Here is an 18,456-nt window from a genome sequence, read left to right as displayed (position 1 = left end):
GGGAGATGTAACGTGCAGAGAGAGTTAGATTTGTGTGAGTTATTTTGTTTCTGTGCAGGGTCAATACTGGCTGCATTATTTTTACACTGCAATTTAGATTTCAGTTTCAATACTCCCCACTCAAATCTAACTCTCTCTGCACAAGAATTGCATAAGCATAACTTTCACCCATCTATCGGACAGCCTTAAGGTGCCCACACACGTTACAATTATTGTATACAATAACGCATCTCATTGCATCTCAGTTTTGCGATAGGATGAGATCTAGTACAAAAAGTGTGCAGCACATACTTTTTGTACTAGATCTCATCGCAAAACCGATATGCGATATTGTATAAAATAATTGTAGCGTGTATGGGCGGGATGCAGTTACAATCCTGGTGGTCGGGATCCCGACCGCCGAAATGCCGACCACCGAAATGCCGACACATTCTCCCTCCGTGGGTGTCCACGACACCCCTGGAGGGAGAATAAATTAGTGTGCCGAGCGTAGCGAGGCACCGGGCCCGCAGCGTAGCGAGCGCAGCGAGCCCGCAAGGGGGGGCGATCCACGTCCCCCCCTTGTCGGCATTTCGGCTGTCGGAATTCTGAACGCCGGGATTCAATACTGAATCCGTATGGGCAATTTTAAGACTAGTTACAGCACAAAACATACCATTGGCAACCCCATACTCTACAACACTACCTACTCAATTAGGTACAATATGCTCTGTTCCTGGACTTGATTGCCATCAACTGTGGTGAAACATTTCTCATTAATTAACTATTTCGACACAGGTGATGGCAAATCATACATTAAGAGGACTAGGAAGTGAGCATTTTGTACCGGATGGAATGGATCATGTTGGAGGGTATGCCATCCCTACTGCACAGTGGCACCGCTCGCACATCCCTAATTACGGCACTGTACAATAATGCCATTGCATCCTAAACATGCAATTGTACACAGAGCAGACACACCGCAGCTTAGCAGCTGAAAGCTTTTAGACTAGTACATGCATAGGGGCAGAGGGCAGTGGAAAGATACCCGGAATGGAAAATGTACAACCATCTATAATCGTCCATTCCTAATTTCAAATCCTGTAAAACCGCAGCTGCTAATATGTCAGCACAGCCGGGGCTACCTGTGCCCAAATGTCTGTAGGAACCCCTAATGCTCCCCCAGTTTCTTTCCAAACATTCATCACTAGCCTGATGACAGAGGGATAGAACAGCGCAGCACACAGACGGCTGCCCAGTGCACACAGTCATGGCTACATCGTATGGACACAGCACTTTCCCTTTCGCTTCTCCTTCTCTCCCGGCCTTGGCTGGCTGACACCACGGTCACGTGTGTATCCATATCCACAATCCACAGCTGCCTCTAAGCCGCGCCCCGTGTGTGCCATCTCGGCACCGCCCACCCCGCCTCCCCCATCAGCACTTCCTGTACGAGCTCCGGAAGTTAAGCAGACAACGAGAGTTGCCGGTTGAGCCTGGGTATATCCGTGTTGACCGTTGCTGTGATCACAGGAAGAGACCATGAGTACAGGTGACTAAAGGGGGGAGGATGGATAATAGAGCGGTCCGGGAAGACGCTACTGGGAAACAGGGTGCGGTCCGGTTATCGTGATCTCCGGGGTCAAAATCACTGCTGCTGAGTCATGGGCGGAGCATGGGGCACATGGGGGAGGGGTCTGATATTGGGGGTAGTGACTGCGTGTGATGGGCGTGCCTTAGGGTTTAAGTAACTATTCAGGTCAGAGCCTGATAATATGGGCTGGCGTCATCCTGCTGTGTTTGTTAGTAGTTGTGGAACTATAAGTCACACAAAGCCCTGCCAGCCAGGGGACCTCCTTCTACAGCTACTGGAAAGATTATTATAAAGATGTATATTTTGGTTCAAATTGAGAACATGGGGCCACCTGGTTTAGCATAAGGGTAGAGACTTGGCATAAGTGCTTCAGTATGCTTGTTCACTTGGAAGCTGATTGGCCGGGGAGCCATGTATTATACACAACAAGTGTTGATAAATGGGCCACTTAAACTTCTATTTCTTACTAATGTAATGCTTTAGTAAATTGTCAAGCTGGGTACACGGTGCAGCAACAGGCATTCGTTCCAACATCGGAGTGAATGCCTGTAAGCCCAGATTGTGTGTACATACTCTGGAGCAATGGTAATGAATGACAGAAAGATCATGTACCATCCTTAATTAGTATACTATAGGACTAGCAATACCGTCAGATTTGAGGTTCTGCACATCACATCTGAGTGTGCATATTAGGCCTGCCCAATATGTCCTTCCAATTGGCTCCAGTGATTACCCAACTTTATTTACTAATGTAACACTAGTATCTTCTTATTACTTCCTAATGTAACACAGGCCCTTATTCTGATTGATGCGTACTTTTCCGCATACCTTCGGATAGCGTCTTTACGGCGTCTGCGCATGCGTGGAGAACGCAACGCGCATGTGCCACGCATTGACTCCGTACCTGTTCGGCCAAATCCCGTACAAAACTGTGCACCGCAATCAGTCTGGAAATATGGGCGTATTATGGGCGTCATGCGGAATGACACATGGGCGTAGTTTAAAAGTGGGCAAAACTGGGAGGAAACATGGGCGGACACGGGGGAGTACACTTATGTTGGGGGGCGTGCATTCGGATAGCACTCCGAATGCACGCGAACAAAACCGATAGAAATGTGCGGTGTCCATAAGTCAAGTATTGCTTTGCGGAAACCACTCGGTCTTGCGGTAGGCGAACGGAACGCCTAATGACTACAAGCATTAACACCTGAACCCAATACAATCGACTCCTTTACTCATTACTCACTAATAGGACGCTTGTCAGTGCTTTAATTGAAACCATTGCTGCTTCAAGGAACCTTTACTAAACACACACATATGCTGTACTTGTCCCACACTTTTAAACTGCTAAGAATGGACATCACTGAATATTAATACTATCAATACACATGTGTATTCTACATGTACTAATTAACAAATAAACATTTTTTTATGAGGATAGGTAATTGAATAAGTGGGTCATGTGATGTATTGCAGAATAGACATAATAGTGGGTAGTTTTGCGTAAATACACCGCTTCCGTGCGGACGGACCGCTTGCCATCCGTTCGGATGCGGTATTCCCGTGCATACTCTGTAATACCGTGCAGAATCTGAGTGTTTCCCCCGCACACGCATGGTTTGTATGTCGTCCGTAAACACGCCCTGTTCTTAAAGAGTGAGTCCGTCCGAATGCGGAGGACACGTGGGCGTTTCTACGGACGATGGCCGCACGCGGCAGCACAGCGTGGCGTGCGGACCGCACCGTAAGAATTCGGGAATATCCGCACCGATCAGAATAAGGGCCACAGTCCCTGCTGCTGGTGGTGAAGTGCTTGTCTCTGATCTCTCCTCCAGCAGGGGTGGGGTGTCCGGGTGGTGGTGGTGTCGCCGCTGGCTGTTAGCATTACCATCGGTAAATGTCTACCTTCCAGGTACTCTGCAGTCTTGTCTCCTCTCTATAACAGTAGTGGAGGGGAATGTGGGGGAGATGTTGGCGCCGCTGGCTGTTAGCATGGCAACGGGAACATGTCTGTGATCCCGGTCTTCTGCAGACAAGTCTCCTCTCCCGTGCCAGCGGTGGTTACTGTATAGGAGGGGATGGAGCTATTCACATGTTTGTGGTTCTTGTCCTCTTCAGACATGAGTACTTGTCAATGTAAGGTTTCAATTTGATTATATTAGAAGCTCTCATTTTATTTTCTGTGTATATATATGGAGCATTACATATGAAATTTCTTCTGCGGTGGCTGCCAGGCTCTGGGCTGCACAGGAGATCTTGCAATGCTAGCAAGATCTTGCGCTTTCCCAGAAAGCTAGCCACACAATGAGACGCAGCGCTTCTGCGACACCCATCTGTTTTTTTTAAACTTTCTCAATAACATATTTCCATAGATCCCATAACTGTATGATATAGTTGGTTATATGTTCTTGTCTCATTTTACCTCTCATTATATGTACTTGTCTTATTTTTCCTCAGGTTTGAGCTTGGAAAAAACATCTTCCTTCAGGAAAAAGCTGAAGTCTGCGCCCCAGTTTCTGCTGGCTCAGAATGTTGCGACAAGCAGTGATCCACTGGAGGTGTGTCTGCAAAGGCAGACTGTCCAGGACAGTGTGCATGTCTTCCAACACACCATCGCTGCTGAGGGCAAACCAGTAACCAATCAGAAAAACTCAGGTATGTCACATCTCTGAATAAAAAAAACACGCCCAAGGAGGACTTGATTTAAAAATGAGTGCATGCAGAGTCAGTATCTCAATTTGTAGAATCCTAGCTTAGTATGCATAAAACCATTCCACCCACTTACTTTTTCAGAGTAAAAATTTCCACAATTCCCTTATAATACATGGCTGCCATTCGGCCTGTCAGTGGTTCCAGTCAGGGCAATGGCCAGCTGATGTATGGGGCCTTAACTTACTGGAGAGGTATCCATTGTCTGCATTAAGCCAATTCTCATAAGCATGGTTTCCATCAACATACCACATTGACATGATTGAGGAGGAGTATTTGTGTCCGTGGTCCCTAGTGAATACAGTATAGTTTTAGCCCATAATAGGCTGAAGGTAGGTGAAATAATATATATTTTTTAATTAGCAAGATAGATAAATACTTTCACAGATTATCTATTTTGAACAATTACTATATTTTTATTGTTAAAAGTGGGTAATAGGTTTCCCCTCATAACCGCTATGTATACAAATACTGCTGTTGCAAGATGAAACCTGTGCAGTATTCTTGATGAATCTTCATGTTGAAATCTCTCACACTGTGCATGCTCTTTAGCAGAACCTATGCAACTTACAGGAGAATGGATGTATCTGGGCATTGGTACTTTGGATACATGTTCTAGATGTCCTTTAACCCCTTGAGTGGAATACCCGGAAATTTTCCGGGGTGCAGCATACCACTAATATACAATAGGTACTCGCCAGTGGTGTCAAGGTGTGCACCACTGGCGCAGCACCTCTAGAGCCCAACCCCCCTCAACCTTGCAGTTACTCTCCCCCCCCCCCCCCATCACCTTTGCTCTGGCGACCCGCCCGCCATCACTCATTTTATGGTCGGCGCGGCTCAGGGGGACTCGGGAGCGCTCGGGCACCAGAGTCCTCCCGAACCGCTGCAAACATCCCCCAGCCTGCCGCCGACGTCACAGCTGAATTTGACGGGGCCGGCTAAGGCAGCGGCTGCAGGGAAGCTCCGGCGTACTAACGCCAGAGGTGAGGGAGGGGGGCTTCCAACTTCCTGTGGTGGGTTTTGCTCAGGCAGGACAAACCTGTCCTGGTAGGTTTGTCCTGCCCCAGCAAAACCCACCACTCATGGGGTTAAGCGGATCTGCAGGCTATGGAGATTGTGTGTATGCAGAAAACTGTATGATTTCAGATCTACACAATATATAGGGCTGGTGGAAATCCACATTGATATTGATGGCAATTGCTTCCACAAGTGGATGTACAGTGGTAGCATGTCCACATAGATGTGACCAGCCATGAGTAAGGGCAATGTGTCAAATGTGTTCATGAGCACACAGTGCAACCGCATTTGTGGATGAGGGGAATTTTAGAAATTGGGTTTTTCCGTAGTTTGGAATATTTGTATACTATAATAAGATATCTTGAGGATGAAACCCAAGTCTAAACATAAAATACTTTCATTTACAACTTATACACATAGCCTGCAGGTAATTCTATACAATATGTTTAATAATGCTGTGCATGAAACAAAGTTTGTGTACATTGAACAACCAGAAAGTACAGGTGTCACGATCTCAGTTGCACTCAAATAATTTTTGGATATTGGATTTTTGGATATGGGAGACTCCACCTCTGGCAAACAATTATTTTATGATTTGCTCCCTGTATACTTTGTCTTGTCCTCACTGTGTATGTATTGTACGTTTCACTCAGGAATACAGCAACACACTGACAATTTACTTTGTTTTTCAGGACGGTGCTGGATATTTTCTTGCCTAAATGTTATGCGATTACCATTTATGAAGAAGTTTAACATTGAAGAATTTGAGTTCAGCCAATCTTATCTATTTTTTTGGGACAAGGTATGTGGTCATTGTGAGAGAAGCATTCACTTATTCCCATTTGCATGTTCCAGAATTAATGGGTGAGATTTAATAGGATGAGAGATTCAGAAAGTGAGAGATTTGGTGAGAAATCCCCAGGTTTTTTTTAAAGCGGCAATCATTTACATTGCAAAATCAAACTGGTTTAGCAGTGTAAATGATTGCCGCTTTAAAAAATTAGTAATGTTAATAATGGCTGTTGTGCAACTCCGACAGACCTTTGTTTCTGGTCACAGATTAACTTCAAGTAGCAGTTTTTAGTGAGGCATTAACAGCTTCGTATCTGCACTTTGCAAGTTTTATAACCTGACCATTCTGCATCAGCCGCAGCCAGCTTTATGGTGAAAAACAGGTTACAGCTGTATTCGTCCGGAGGCTTTAGTTGTGTCTATTAACCTCACAGCACTGAATAGAGTGAGGTGTCACTAGAAGTGTTCATTCTAGCACCCGCCATCTTTGAAAACACATACAGTTCCTCTTTCCGGCCTGGGGTGTCGCTGTCTGCTGTAGTGCTTCTAGCACAGTGTGGTCTGTATATTAGCACTGATATGCAAACCAGACCTGTGCTAGAAACACCACAGCAGACAGCGAAACCCCAGGCAGGGAAGAGGAACCACATGGGTTTTCAAAGATGGCTAGAATGAACACTAACTAGTATCATGAAAGCCAGGGCTTCACTAATGGCCCACAAAACCTCTCGTGCCACTTTGAATATGCCACAATGACATGCCTTCCTACATCATGTACTCTAAAGAGATGGTATGAAACAGAAAATATGTCACATACCTGCAGGCCATCTGTAATGGTGTGTACACACGGGCCGACCTGGCGGCCATTGATATCAACTGCCGGCATGGTGCTGACTGGAACGGCATGGGGGGGGGGGGGGGGGGGGGTCTATGCTGCATTGAGCAGCATTGCCCTCCTTTTTGATTGGGCACAAATAGACTTGCCTGCACAGTCTATTTTTGCATTTTGACCCCAATGCCGTTTAGCCTCACATTGGAATCGAACCGGCATAGAATGCGGCAATACATGTGCGATTCGTACTAACTTTCTATTCGATTTGGGCTATACTGTATAGTCCAAATTGAATAGAAAGTGACCCTGAATTGCACTATGTGTACACTACTTAACAATGCTTATTATTTTAGTTATCTTGTTAAGGTGGTTCCTGTCCCTGCAAATTTGCAGAGGGGAATAAAAATTGATAAAGTTAATTTCTGGTTACGATGCAGTTGACCATAACAAGAATGGTACTATACAATAACAATTAAAAATGGGGTATATTTACTGAAGTTTGGGTTTATAGATGTGGAGTTGTAGCCCATAGCAACCAATCAAATTATACTTCTCATTTATCTAGCACTTTCTAGAAGATAATAAATAGCATTCGATTGGTTGCTATGGACATCCTCCCCACTTCTATAAACACACACCTTAGTAAAAATACTCTTTAAAGACAATATGGCTGTGCATATTTAGTTGAAAGTGCACCAATCCCGTTGCCTGTAATGGCCATGCCCAGGGTCTGCTGCTCAGTTGTGTTTGCCGTATGAGAGGAAGACCATCAAATTATTTGACTACGCCAAGTTCTACACCGCCAAAAAATAGATGAATCCTCATTGAGTATTTTAATAGCCAGTGTGGTTTTATGTGGTGATATCAGACCTATTTATATTTTGGGGCATTCGACAGGGGTTTGGGTCTGAAGTTAACTATGGTAAGGTATGATGTGAAACCTCCCTCAGGAGCCCCAGGAAAAGGTTTCTGTTAATGTTGTTATTTGTACCTCCCACAGATAGAGCGCTGCAATTATTTCCTCAATGCCTTCATTGAAACCGCAAACCTGAATGAGCCAATTGATGGAAGACTTATGCAGTTCCTGCTTTCTAATCCCTGCAATGATGGAGGCCAGTGGGACATGCTGGTTAATGTGATCGGTAAGGACTAGTAAGAAGACAGCTGGGTTTTTTTTTTATAAACCTGACCACTAATGTTGTATATTTTTGTACATGTCCCTCCTCCCAGAACTAATTGGTCAGTCAGAGACTGACACATTTATCCAGCTGTGTTGAAACAGGATATCCTGAAAGTGAGCTGTGCTCCCTAATGGCTGTGGTGGAATAACACTTGGTTTTTCATACAACATGCCTGACAACATGAGCCAGTCTACCACAAGACCATAGTAGGCTGCCAATTTTTTTCACTTTGTTTAGCCAATTGTAACCACATGTGCTGCATTAGATACTTGCCAGATTTTTTTTTTTAAACCAGTTATGTAATTTAGACCAGGTGACAGTAATTGGATTGTAAATTGGAAATATAACAGCAGGCAGTTCTCACTGAGCAATGGCTCATGTTGGACATGCATGGATCTATGACCGGTGTTGTAAGAAAGATGCGTCTATTGGCGATCACCCATCTCCAAATTCATGCAAACGCTGTTACAAACTCCTTCCCTTATGGCCAACGATTTGGTGGAATGTGCGCAGACTGATGCATCCACTTAGCGTCCGTGCACATTGCAATACCGATTGGACCGCTCTTATATGCCACTGTTGGTCGCCCCATCAAAACGTACACCTTTACAAGGCCAAATGATAAAAAGCTGGAAATGGGACACCAACTTGCCAGAATTGTTGGTTGCTGCTTTAAATAGAGCAGCTGAAATAAAAGCAGTTCCTGTATACGATGACCTCTTACAGGTGGGGTATCCCTCATCCAAAATGTTTGGGACTAGAAGCATTTTGCATAATGGATTATTCTGTATTACAGAATAGTTTTATATTTCAATGGGGTATCTTGAGAACGGGACCCATCTGTGAACACACAATGCATTTATGTTGTATAAACACATCGGTCACATGAAATAAACACAAATATATTTTGTTTGTGAACGAAACAGTTTGTGTACTAGTTCAGGCACTGAATGTGAATGCCAAGCAATCATTTTCTTGCACATATTTAGTGCCAGTTACATATCATGTCTTCGGTAGTGCTGTTACAGATGTCCTCAGTAGTGCCAGTTATATATCATGTCCTCAGTAGTGCTGTTACAGATCATGTCCTCAGTAGTGCCAGTTATATATCATGTCCTCAGTAGTGCCAGTTATATATCATGTCCTCAGTAGTGCTGTTACAGATCATGTCCTCAGTAGTGCCAGTTATATATCATGTCCTCAGTAGTGCCAGTTATATATCATGTCCTCAGTAGTGCTGTTTCAGATGTCCTCAGTAGTACCAGTTATATATCATGTCCTCAGTAGTGCTGTTTCAGATGTCATCAGTAGTGCCAGTTATATATCATGTCCTCAGTAGTGCTGTTACAGATGTCACCAGTAGTTCCAGTCACAGATGTCCCAAGCAGTGCTTTAAAAAAAAAAAATTAAAAAAAGACATTCCAGAAAGTATGGTTCCAATCTGGTTAAGGGATACCCAACCTTGTATAGCTTTTGCTTTTTCTCATTCAACACGTGTAAAAAAAAAAGTTATGTTTCTAGCTGTACCTTATGAAGGGTAACTGGATTCCCTTCAACCTGCTGCTCTTGAGGTCCCTGCAGCAAATGGAATGGCACTGGTCTTTTCTCTTTGCAGCATGGTGTGCCTAGGGCAGGTCTTGAATATCCAGGATGGATTATTGTCATAATCTGGTAGATTTAGCAGTGGAAAGGGGAGGTCACGAAGATGACTACAAGAGAACATACGTGAGGTTTTTTGGGGCACACTTGAAAAATAACGAGTAAGTATTTTTTTTCAAGTGTGCCCCAAAAAACCTCACGTATGTTCTCTTGTAGTCATCTTCGTGACCCCCCCTTTTCAGTTTAATCACTGGACATCCTTTTGGGAGCACCACCAACCAAACACTGCTATTGACTTAGAAAGTAAGCAGTAACTATGTTGGTTATCTAGATTATCAATCTTCAATTTCCAATTGATCACACTAATATAACCAGTGCCAATCCCCCTCGCTACTCTACATAGATTTAGCAGTGGTTCAGCTGCAGATTAGACTGGCTAGAAATTAAGTCCTTCTATCCGTAGCACTAAACAAATCTGTAATTACGATTACTCTGCCTGGATATAGCTGTGATGGCTATGCTCCTAGTATTCTGTGAACTGATCTGACTGATCAGTTCATCTGACTGAATTTATCGGAATTGATTTTTGTCTATGGCGTTTCCTGCTTCTTTGTTTTTGTCCCTAACCTAATCCAATGGTTGTGGTGCTTCCTTAAATACACTGTACACCCTTCAGCCATTACATTGAAACAAGTGAAGTGTATATCATTAATTATCTTGTTACAATGGTATCTGTTAATGAATAGGATCTATTCTGCAGCAACTGGAGAGTCCGTTCTCGAAATTGGTGTGCTGGAGGCAGGAAAGATGGACAATGGACACATTGTGATGACTAGATGACTGTGGGGTGTGGTTAGTCTTGTGGGGTGTGGTTAGTATCTACCAAATGTGCTCCAAGCCGTCAACATGGACTCCCAAGGGTCAGTGATGTGGATGTTCATGGCAAACAAAGGCTCGCTTGTCTGATCCAATCCCACAGAAGAGCTGCTGTAGCAAAAAATTATGAAAAAGATAATGCTGGCTATGATAGGTGACAGAACATACAGTGTGTCGCAGCTGCTGTATATGAGGCTGCATAGCCGCAGACCTGTCAGAGTTCCCATGTTGATCTCCACCCACTGCCAAAAACACTTAAAATAGGCAAGTAAATGTCTGAAATGGACCATAGAGCAATGGAAGAAGTTGGACAGGTCTGTTGAATCATGTTTTCTTTTACATTATATGGACAGATTTGGGCTTTGCTTACTGGAGGAGGAGATGACATCAGAAAGCACTATGGAAAGCAGTGTGGTGTTCTGGCATTCATGTGGCTGTTACAGTGCCAAAAACCACCTACATAAATATTGTTGCGGACTAAGTACCCCATATCACGGCAACAGAATTAATTGATGACAGCGGCTTCCCACAGCAGGATAATGTGCCCCGCCACCCTGCAAAACACGTTCAGGAATAGTTGAGGAACATGACAGAGTTCAAGGTGTCACTTTGATTCGTAATTCCCCAGATTCTAATCCGACCAAGCATCTGTAGAATGTTATGGAAAGAAAAGCCATACGAGCCATGGAGTCCCCACCATGCAACTTACAGGTCTTTATAGCTTCTGCTGCTAATGGTGCGTGATATTACAGGACACCTTCAATGGTCTTGTGGAGTCCATGACTCGATCGCTCAAAGCGGTTTTGTCAACACGTGGGGGACCTATTCCATACTAGGCAGGTGGTTTTTATGTTATGGCTGATGGGTATATCTGAACTCTTTGTCCTTACTTGTAAGTAGGGATGCCAATCCCGGGGCATTTTTTCAATCCCGGGATTCGGGATTGAAAAATGCTCAATCCCGGGATTGGCCTCCCTAATAAAAAACAAACCGGCCCCTCCCCCAGATGACAATATAAATTTATCCTAAAGCTGCCCCCCCCGCACTGTCACGGCGGCGGGGGTTGTGGTGACAGGGCAGCAGCAGGACGGCTATCTCCGGCGGGTGGGCGGAAGGCTGGGGTTGGCACATCGGGCATCTGTCCGGCTTTGGGACAGTGTGCTGTGCTGACAGGCAGAGCAGCGGCCGGGCTGCACAGCGTGACGTGATGTCAGGGTTCACGCTGCGCAGCCTGGGCGCCGCCATGCTTGTCAGCACAGCACTCAGTCCCTCCCAACTCCCGACAGCAGCACCGGGGGTAAGAAACAGTCAGCCGGGCAGCGTCTGAGCCATATTCTGGTGCTCAGCGCTGCCCGGCTTTAAACCAAAACTAATGGGTTTACTAATCCCGGGATTGGAAGCTTCAATCCCGGGATTCAAATCCCGGCAATTTTAGGCCAAAATCCCGGGATCCCGCCGATCCCGGGATTGGCCTCCCTACTTGTAAGGTGACTTTCTTTTTTTTTCCTGCTATTCTTTCTACAAGGCACATTTTGCAGTTGGCGGGCAGAGGTACATCCTTATCCAATTTAAACATGAGCTGGTTGTGTTATTCATCTGCCCCCTTTATAGAAATGCCTAGGACGGGACCCTGGATTGTTTTTAGGCTAAATCTCCAGGATCCATGAGTTGCAATTACAGTATAGTGTGTTGCAGTTCCAAGGGCCAAAGTTCCCAAGGCTTTGGAAGTCGTGGAAATTCAGCAGGACACACCTGCAGGGCAGCCCCCTTGTTGTCTCCTCACATAGGGCCTTATTCTAGTTCACTCTTTCTGACAAAATCCTTCTTAGATGGACAAAACCATGTGCACTGCAGATGGGGCAGATGTAACTTGTGCAGAGAGAATACGATTTGGGTGGGGTTTTCCTTCAAAGTGAGATCTATATTGCAGTGTAAAAATAAAGCAGCCAGTATTTTCCCTGCACAGAAACAAAATAACTCACCCAAATCTAATTCTCTCTGCACATGTTACATCTGCCCCCCTGGAGTGCACATGGTTTTGTCCATCTAAGAAGGATTTTGTCAGAAAGAGTGAACTAGAATAAGTCACATATTTAGTAATGTGGTGGTGTATGAGTATTCCTTTAACATGGAGTTCTGCAGGGCAGTGGAAAACTTTGAATATTGAAGGATGTTGCTTAAAATAAGGTAAATGTATGGAAGGAGTGCTTTTAAAGGCTCTCTTTGAGAGGTATACAGGCATTTTAACTTCATACACACAGCTTGTTGTGTAATGTCGCTGCAAGCAAAGATAGTAACACATTCATAGCCATTCTTTTTTTTTTTGTGGTGCATAATGGCTGCAGATGTGTGTGACATGCATGTGGCAGTGCTGCAGAGGCCTTTATCATGGAGCAAAGCTCCTCTCTTTAATACCCCCTCTTGTTACAGAAGAAATGTCTACTGTAATTTCAAATAATTTATCACACTCCTTTCTGAACAATTCTGTGTACAACTTATATCTCCGATACCAATCTTTTACACTACAAAGTAGAGTAAATTCACTTCAATATATATATATATATATATATATAGTAACGTAATATGTCCGGCAACTCCTGGGAATAACCTGGGGCAACAGGTGATGACTGCCCGGGTGCTCGCCTCAGGGGTTTAACAAACCCTAATACAATCAACTGCAATGAAGACAGCGTCACTCCGGGACTTCAGTGAATCAAACAAAACTTTACTGCATCACGTCTACGGCGTTTCGGGCATCGCCCGTCATCAGGACAGTTACAGTTAACATAGTGTGAAAAGTGAACTTAAATAGCTTACCATCATATCTGATGCTCTCCCCGCTGCGCCGCGTCCCCCGCCCGCTCTGCCGCACTCGTTCCGGTTTACAAGGCGGAAGTGGTCAGGCGTGACGTCACAGGGTCCACGGGCTGCCGGTGAACTACTTGTGTAGAAGGGGAAATAAAGTGCTCAGTGCTTACAACCAAAATATGCATTCAAATACAGTGAAAATATATTCAGACATGTTATATATTAAAATACAGTGATGTAGCTCAAATAATAAAACAAATTGATGACAAAAGAAATAAATGAAAAAACGTGTGTTGGATTAGGTTATACTTAATATATACAGCTGCCACTAGATGGCATACTTATGTGGAAAATCCAGTGCTAATGTTATACTGTGCAAGATTATAATTAAAGAAATTTTTTTAAATGCTGCTAAATATCCGACAATATAAAATACCAGATATATGCTGAATGGATGTCCTAAAGACCTGATCATAATAATTTTTACAAAAAGCAACTATAGTTAATGGCCTCATTTAAACCTCCCGGGCTAATGGTATTTAAAGAATAAATCCATCTACTCTCCAGCCTCAATAATTGTTTTTCTCTGTCACCCCCTCTAACGTGCGATGTGCGTTAACCATTCCGGTTGAAAAAAAATGTTTTTCTCAGCCACATGCATAAAAGCGTTCGCATAGGCCGGAGCTGCCGCTGATCCCATCGCACAACCCCGGTTTTGGTTAAAAAAGCGCCCGTCAAAATAAAAGCAGTTGTGAGTAAGTGTAAATTTCAAAACATCGATAAAAAAGGCAATTTCAGGACCCTTATATTGCACATTACCCGTGATCAAGGATTGCACCGCCTCTAGGCCAAGCTGGTGGGGTATACACGTGTATAAATTACACACATCGATGGTAGCCATCACAAGGTTCTCAGGGACCTGTTCAAACACATCAAGAAGCTGTAACAAGTTGGTAGTATCTTTTAAATAAGTAGAAGTATTTTGCACACAGGGTACCAAACCCACCGACAGGAACAATTTACTACACTATAATAGCTTTCATCCCACTCACTCTAAAGCAGGTCTCCCATATTCGCAATTTTTGCGGGTATGTCGTATTAACAGTGATACCGACACACGTGATGCTCAATTAGACATCATGATGAATAAATTTGCCCGTAGAGGCTACCCTATGGCAAATTTAAAAACAGCCAGGGAAAGAGCGTGTCGACAGAATAGACATGACTTACTTGCAAACAAAGATGGATTGAAAGCCAAGAGTGACCATAAAATAACTTGGGTGACTCAATACTCTACACAGACAAAAACATTTGTACCAAAGGTCAAGCAATTGTGGCCCATTGTGAAATCAGATGGAGATCTTAAAAGTATGCACAATGCCACTTTAATGCCTAGTTATAAAAGGGGATCAAACATACGAGACCAAGTGGTCAAGAATGATATAACAGGTATGGGGCAAGCACGCACACAGCACTTTTTACAAAGGCCAGCAGGATGTTATAAATGTATTGGTTGTGCCACATGTAAATATATGATAACTGGTAATAATTTTAAACATCCCAAGAAAGAGAAAGTTTTTAATATCAGATTTGCGTTGACATGTAGCTCCAAGTATGTTGTTTACTTACTTCTTTGTCCGTGCCACTTGGCCTATGTGGGTAAAACCACTAGACAGTTTAAAGAAAGAATGGCCCAGCACAGGATGGCCATTAGATCTGCCTTGGCAACAGGCAATAGTGACCAAGCTGTGGCGCGGCACTTTGCTATGGCTAGACACAGTATGTCACAGCTCAGCTATCAGATCATAGATCAAGTGCCACCCTCACATAGAGGGGGTGACAGAGAAAAACAATTATTGAGGCTGGAGAGTAGATGGATTTATTCTTTAAATACCATTAGCCCGGGAGGTTTAAATGAGGCCATTAACTATAGTTGCTTTTTGTAAAAATTATTATGATCAGGTCTTTAGGACATCCATTCAGCATATATCTGGTATTTTATATTGTCGGATATTTAGCAGCATTTAAAAAAATTTCTTTAATTATAATCTTGCACAGTATAACATTAGCACTGGATTTTCCACATAAGTATGCCATCTAGTGGCAGCTGTATATATTAAGTATAACCTAATCCAACACACGTTTTTTCATTTATTTCTTTTGTCATCAATTTGTTTTATTATTTGAGCTACATCACTGTATTTTAATATATAACATGTCTGAATATATTTTCACTGTATTTGAATGCATATTTTGGTTGTAAGCACTGAGCACTTTATTTCCCCTTCTACACAAGTAGTTCACCGGCAGCCCGTGGACCCTGTGACGTCACGCCTGACCACTTCCGCCTTGTAAACCGGAACGAGTGCGGCAGAGCGGGCGGGGGACGCGGCGCAGCGGGGAGAGCATCAGATATGATGGTAAGCTATTTAAGTTCACTTTTCACACTATGTTAACTGTAACTGTCCTGATGACGGGCGATGCCCGAAACGCCGTAGACGTGATGCAGTAAAGTTTTGTTTGATTCACTGAAGTCCCGGAGTGACGCTGTCTTCATTGCAGTTGATTTATATATATATATATATATATATATATATATATATATATATATATATATATATATATATATATATGTATATATATATTTTATGTTCTTATCACAAATTTGTGTATAGAAAGCAGAACCTTTTATATTAGGGCTAAGCTTTAAAGAGAAGGACAGACTTTACCCAAGACGATGTCTCATTAACAAGTGTATCCATCTTCCTTATTCAATTTTCTTGTAGAAAAATATGGCGTTATCCCAAAGAAGTGTTTCCCTGAATCCCACACATCGGAAGCTACTCGCAGAATGAACGACATATTGAACCACAAGGTAGGTCCACTGGCAACTGGTGATCTTCACGTGTCCTCCAATTATTTACATTTATTTAAAATGTGTTCTGTTGTGATCTACTACACAATTACCAACATTAATTTGCTATTAGTGTTATATATAGTAAGATTAGAGTTTGCAGTAATGTTTAAAAAGAAATCTGAATAAATCCATGGCTAACTTTAGTATGGCATTTCCTAACTGTTGGAGATTCCCCAATCTCTGGGAATGCCACAAACCACAGAAATTGCCACAGCAGTATTGTATATGGGCTTTTAGTCCATGGATCTTGCAGAAATAAAAAGATAATTTTTATAATTGAATATCTAAAGCTACAATTTAAGAACACACAACCACAATATATTTATTTCTTCTTATGTTTGCTTTGACATATGGTACAATGGACTGTAGGTAGCCATAGCCAAATTAAGGGAAGTGCAGGGGATACTGTAAGGGGCACACTGACATAATTTGCTCTCCCTCTTGTGCAGCAGCAGAACCAGGTAGTCAGAATGCAAGCAGGACAGTATGCAGTGCATTCAGAGACGCAGGAATACCCAGTTGCTTGAGTTATAGATGGAACTTCCCAACCAGAGGATAGATAAGAGGGAGGATAGGGATTCCAGCTTCTCCTCCACTCTGCCTAGGTCCTGGGAAACCTGCTGTCTTATTAGAGCACTAGGTAATTCATTGCGCTCTTCACAGCGGCGTAAGGGGCTGCGCCCTCTTAACCTGTAAACGCATTTATTGCGTGGGTGAGGGTAGGGTGCTATGGGTGGGGGTAGGTGCTTGGGGGTGGAGATGCTGCCGGCAGGGGGGGTAGGTGCGGAGATGCTGCCGGGAAGGGGGGGGGGGGGGGCGTGTGGAGATGCTGGTGGGAGATGGGGGGGGGGTGCAATCTGAACTGGGGGGGGGGCGGGACTACCGGGTGACAGAGCTATGCTCCGCGTGCCGGCAGTGGGACCTTGATTTAAAAAAACAACAACTTGAGATTAAAGGGGGTGTGAGCTTGGGGGGGGCGGGGTGTACAGGGTACGGGTGGAGATGTTGTCAGGAGGGGGGTGCGGGCGGAGATGCTGTCGTGAGGGGGGTGTGTGGGTGGAGATGCTGCCGGGAGGGGGGGGGGGGGTATGTGCGGGCAGAGATGCTGGTTGGAGATGCTGCTCGGACAGGGGTGCGGGCGGAGATGCTGGCGGGAGATATGGGGGGGTGCGGGCGGAGATGCTGGTGGGGGGGGGGTGGGTAGGGTTGTGGGTGGAGATGCTGCCGGGAGGGGGGTTAGTCTGATCCTATCCCACAGAAGAGCTGCTGTAGCAAAATATTATGAAAAAGATAATGCTTGCTATGATAGGTGACAGAACATACAGTGTGTCGCAGCTGCTGCATATGAGGCTGCATAGCAGCAGACCTGTCAGAGTTCCCATGTTGATCTCCACCCACTGCCAAAAACACCGGACAGGGGGATATGCAGCTTGTCTCCTTCTCCTATAAATTTAGCCAGATTTGGGTGTATAATGCTGGGCAGGGGGCGGAATTGACTGTGTAACTCTGCTCAGCGTTATACACACACATGATTGACAGATCTGGCTAAATATATAGGAGATTCAGGTCTATTAGTACAGAAACTGCTGTTATTCTTGCATGTGACCAGATAGATTTTATTTTTCTATGTGTATTTGGTTAGGTCTTAGTTCAACTGCCAGAAAACTCGCTAAAAGTACTCCTGCACCTCTAGCGGCTGTCTCCTTTGTAGCAGGAACGCAGTGTCTCTAATGCTCCCCCCAATTAAAAGATTTTACTCCCCCTAGACAACAAGCATGTAATCCACCCCCACCCCCCACCCCCCCCCAAGCAACAAGCATGTGATCCCCCCCCCCCCGCATTGAGCATGTAATCCCTCTTGGCAACAAGCATATAATTCCTTTTGGCAATAGAATACAATCAACTTTATTGGCCATGTATGCTTGCGCACACTAGGAATTTTTGTGGATTTACAGTGCAGCATCAAGCAGGGATGAAGGGGGGGGGGGGGGAGGGAGAAGGCAATACATACATTACATTAAGACATTACATGTGGGGAACACATGCCCGCCGAGCTGCACAGCGCCTAGGCAGCCATCAGCGGCACCACTGGTCGCTGCAACAGCCAGGTAGGTAACATTAAGCATGGAACCCCTGGCAATGAGATTGT

At 44.3% G+C, this 18,456-nt stretch overlaps 1 protein-coding gene across 1 annotated transcript in view; it reads left to right on the top strand.

Annotated features, from left to right (window-relative positions):
* Positions 1-1,385: 1,385 nt before the first annotated feature.
* The window catches only part of BLMH (bleomycin hydrolase), a 63,231-nt gene continuing 46,160 nt past the window's right edge, over positions 1,386-18,456 (top strand). Inside the window, exons 1-5 of the mRNA XM_083172308.1 lie at positions 1,386-1,531; positions 4,031-4,228; positions 5,995-6,104; positions 7,927-8,068; positions 16,177-16,265. Of these exons, the coding sequence (XP_083028434.1) occupies positions 1,522-1,531; positions 4,031-4,228; positions 5,995-6,104; positions 7,927-8,068; positions 16,177-16,265 (549 nt within the window). The 5' untranslated portion in view covers positions 1,386-1,521. The remainder of the gene's footprint in view (positions 1,532-4,030; positions 4,229-5,994; positions 6,105-7,926; positions 8,069-16,176; positions 16,266-18,456) is intronic.

Source organism: Crinia signifera, chromosome 2, assembly GCF_055691185.1.
Source record: "Crinia signifera chromosome 2, ASM5569118v1, whole genome shotgun sequence".
NCBI classification, from domain to species: Eukaryota; Metazoa; Chordata; class Amphibia; order Anura; family Myobatrachidae; genus Crinia; species Crinia signifera.
This window is presented reverse-complemented; position numbering and strand designations above follow the sequence as displayed.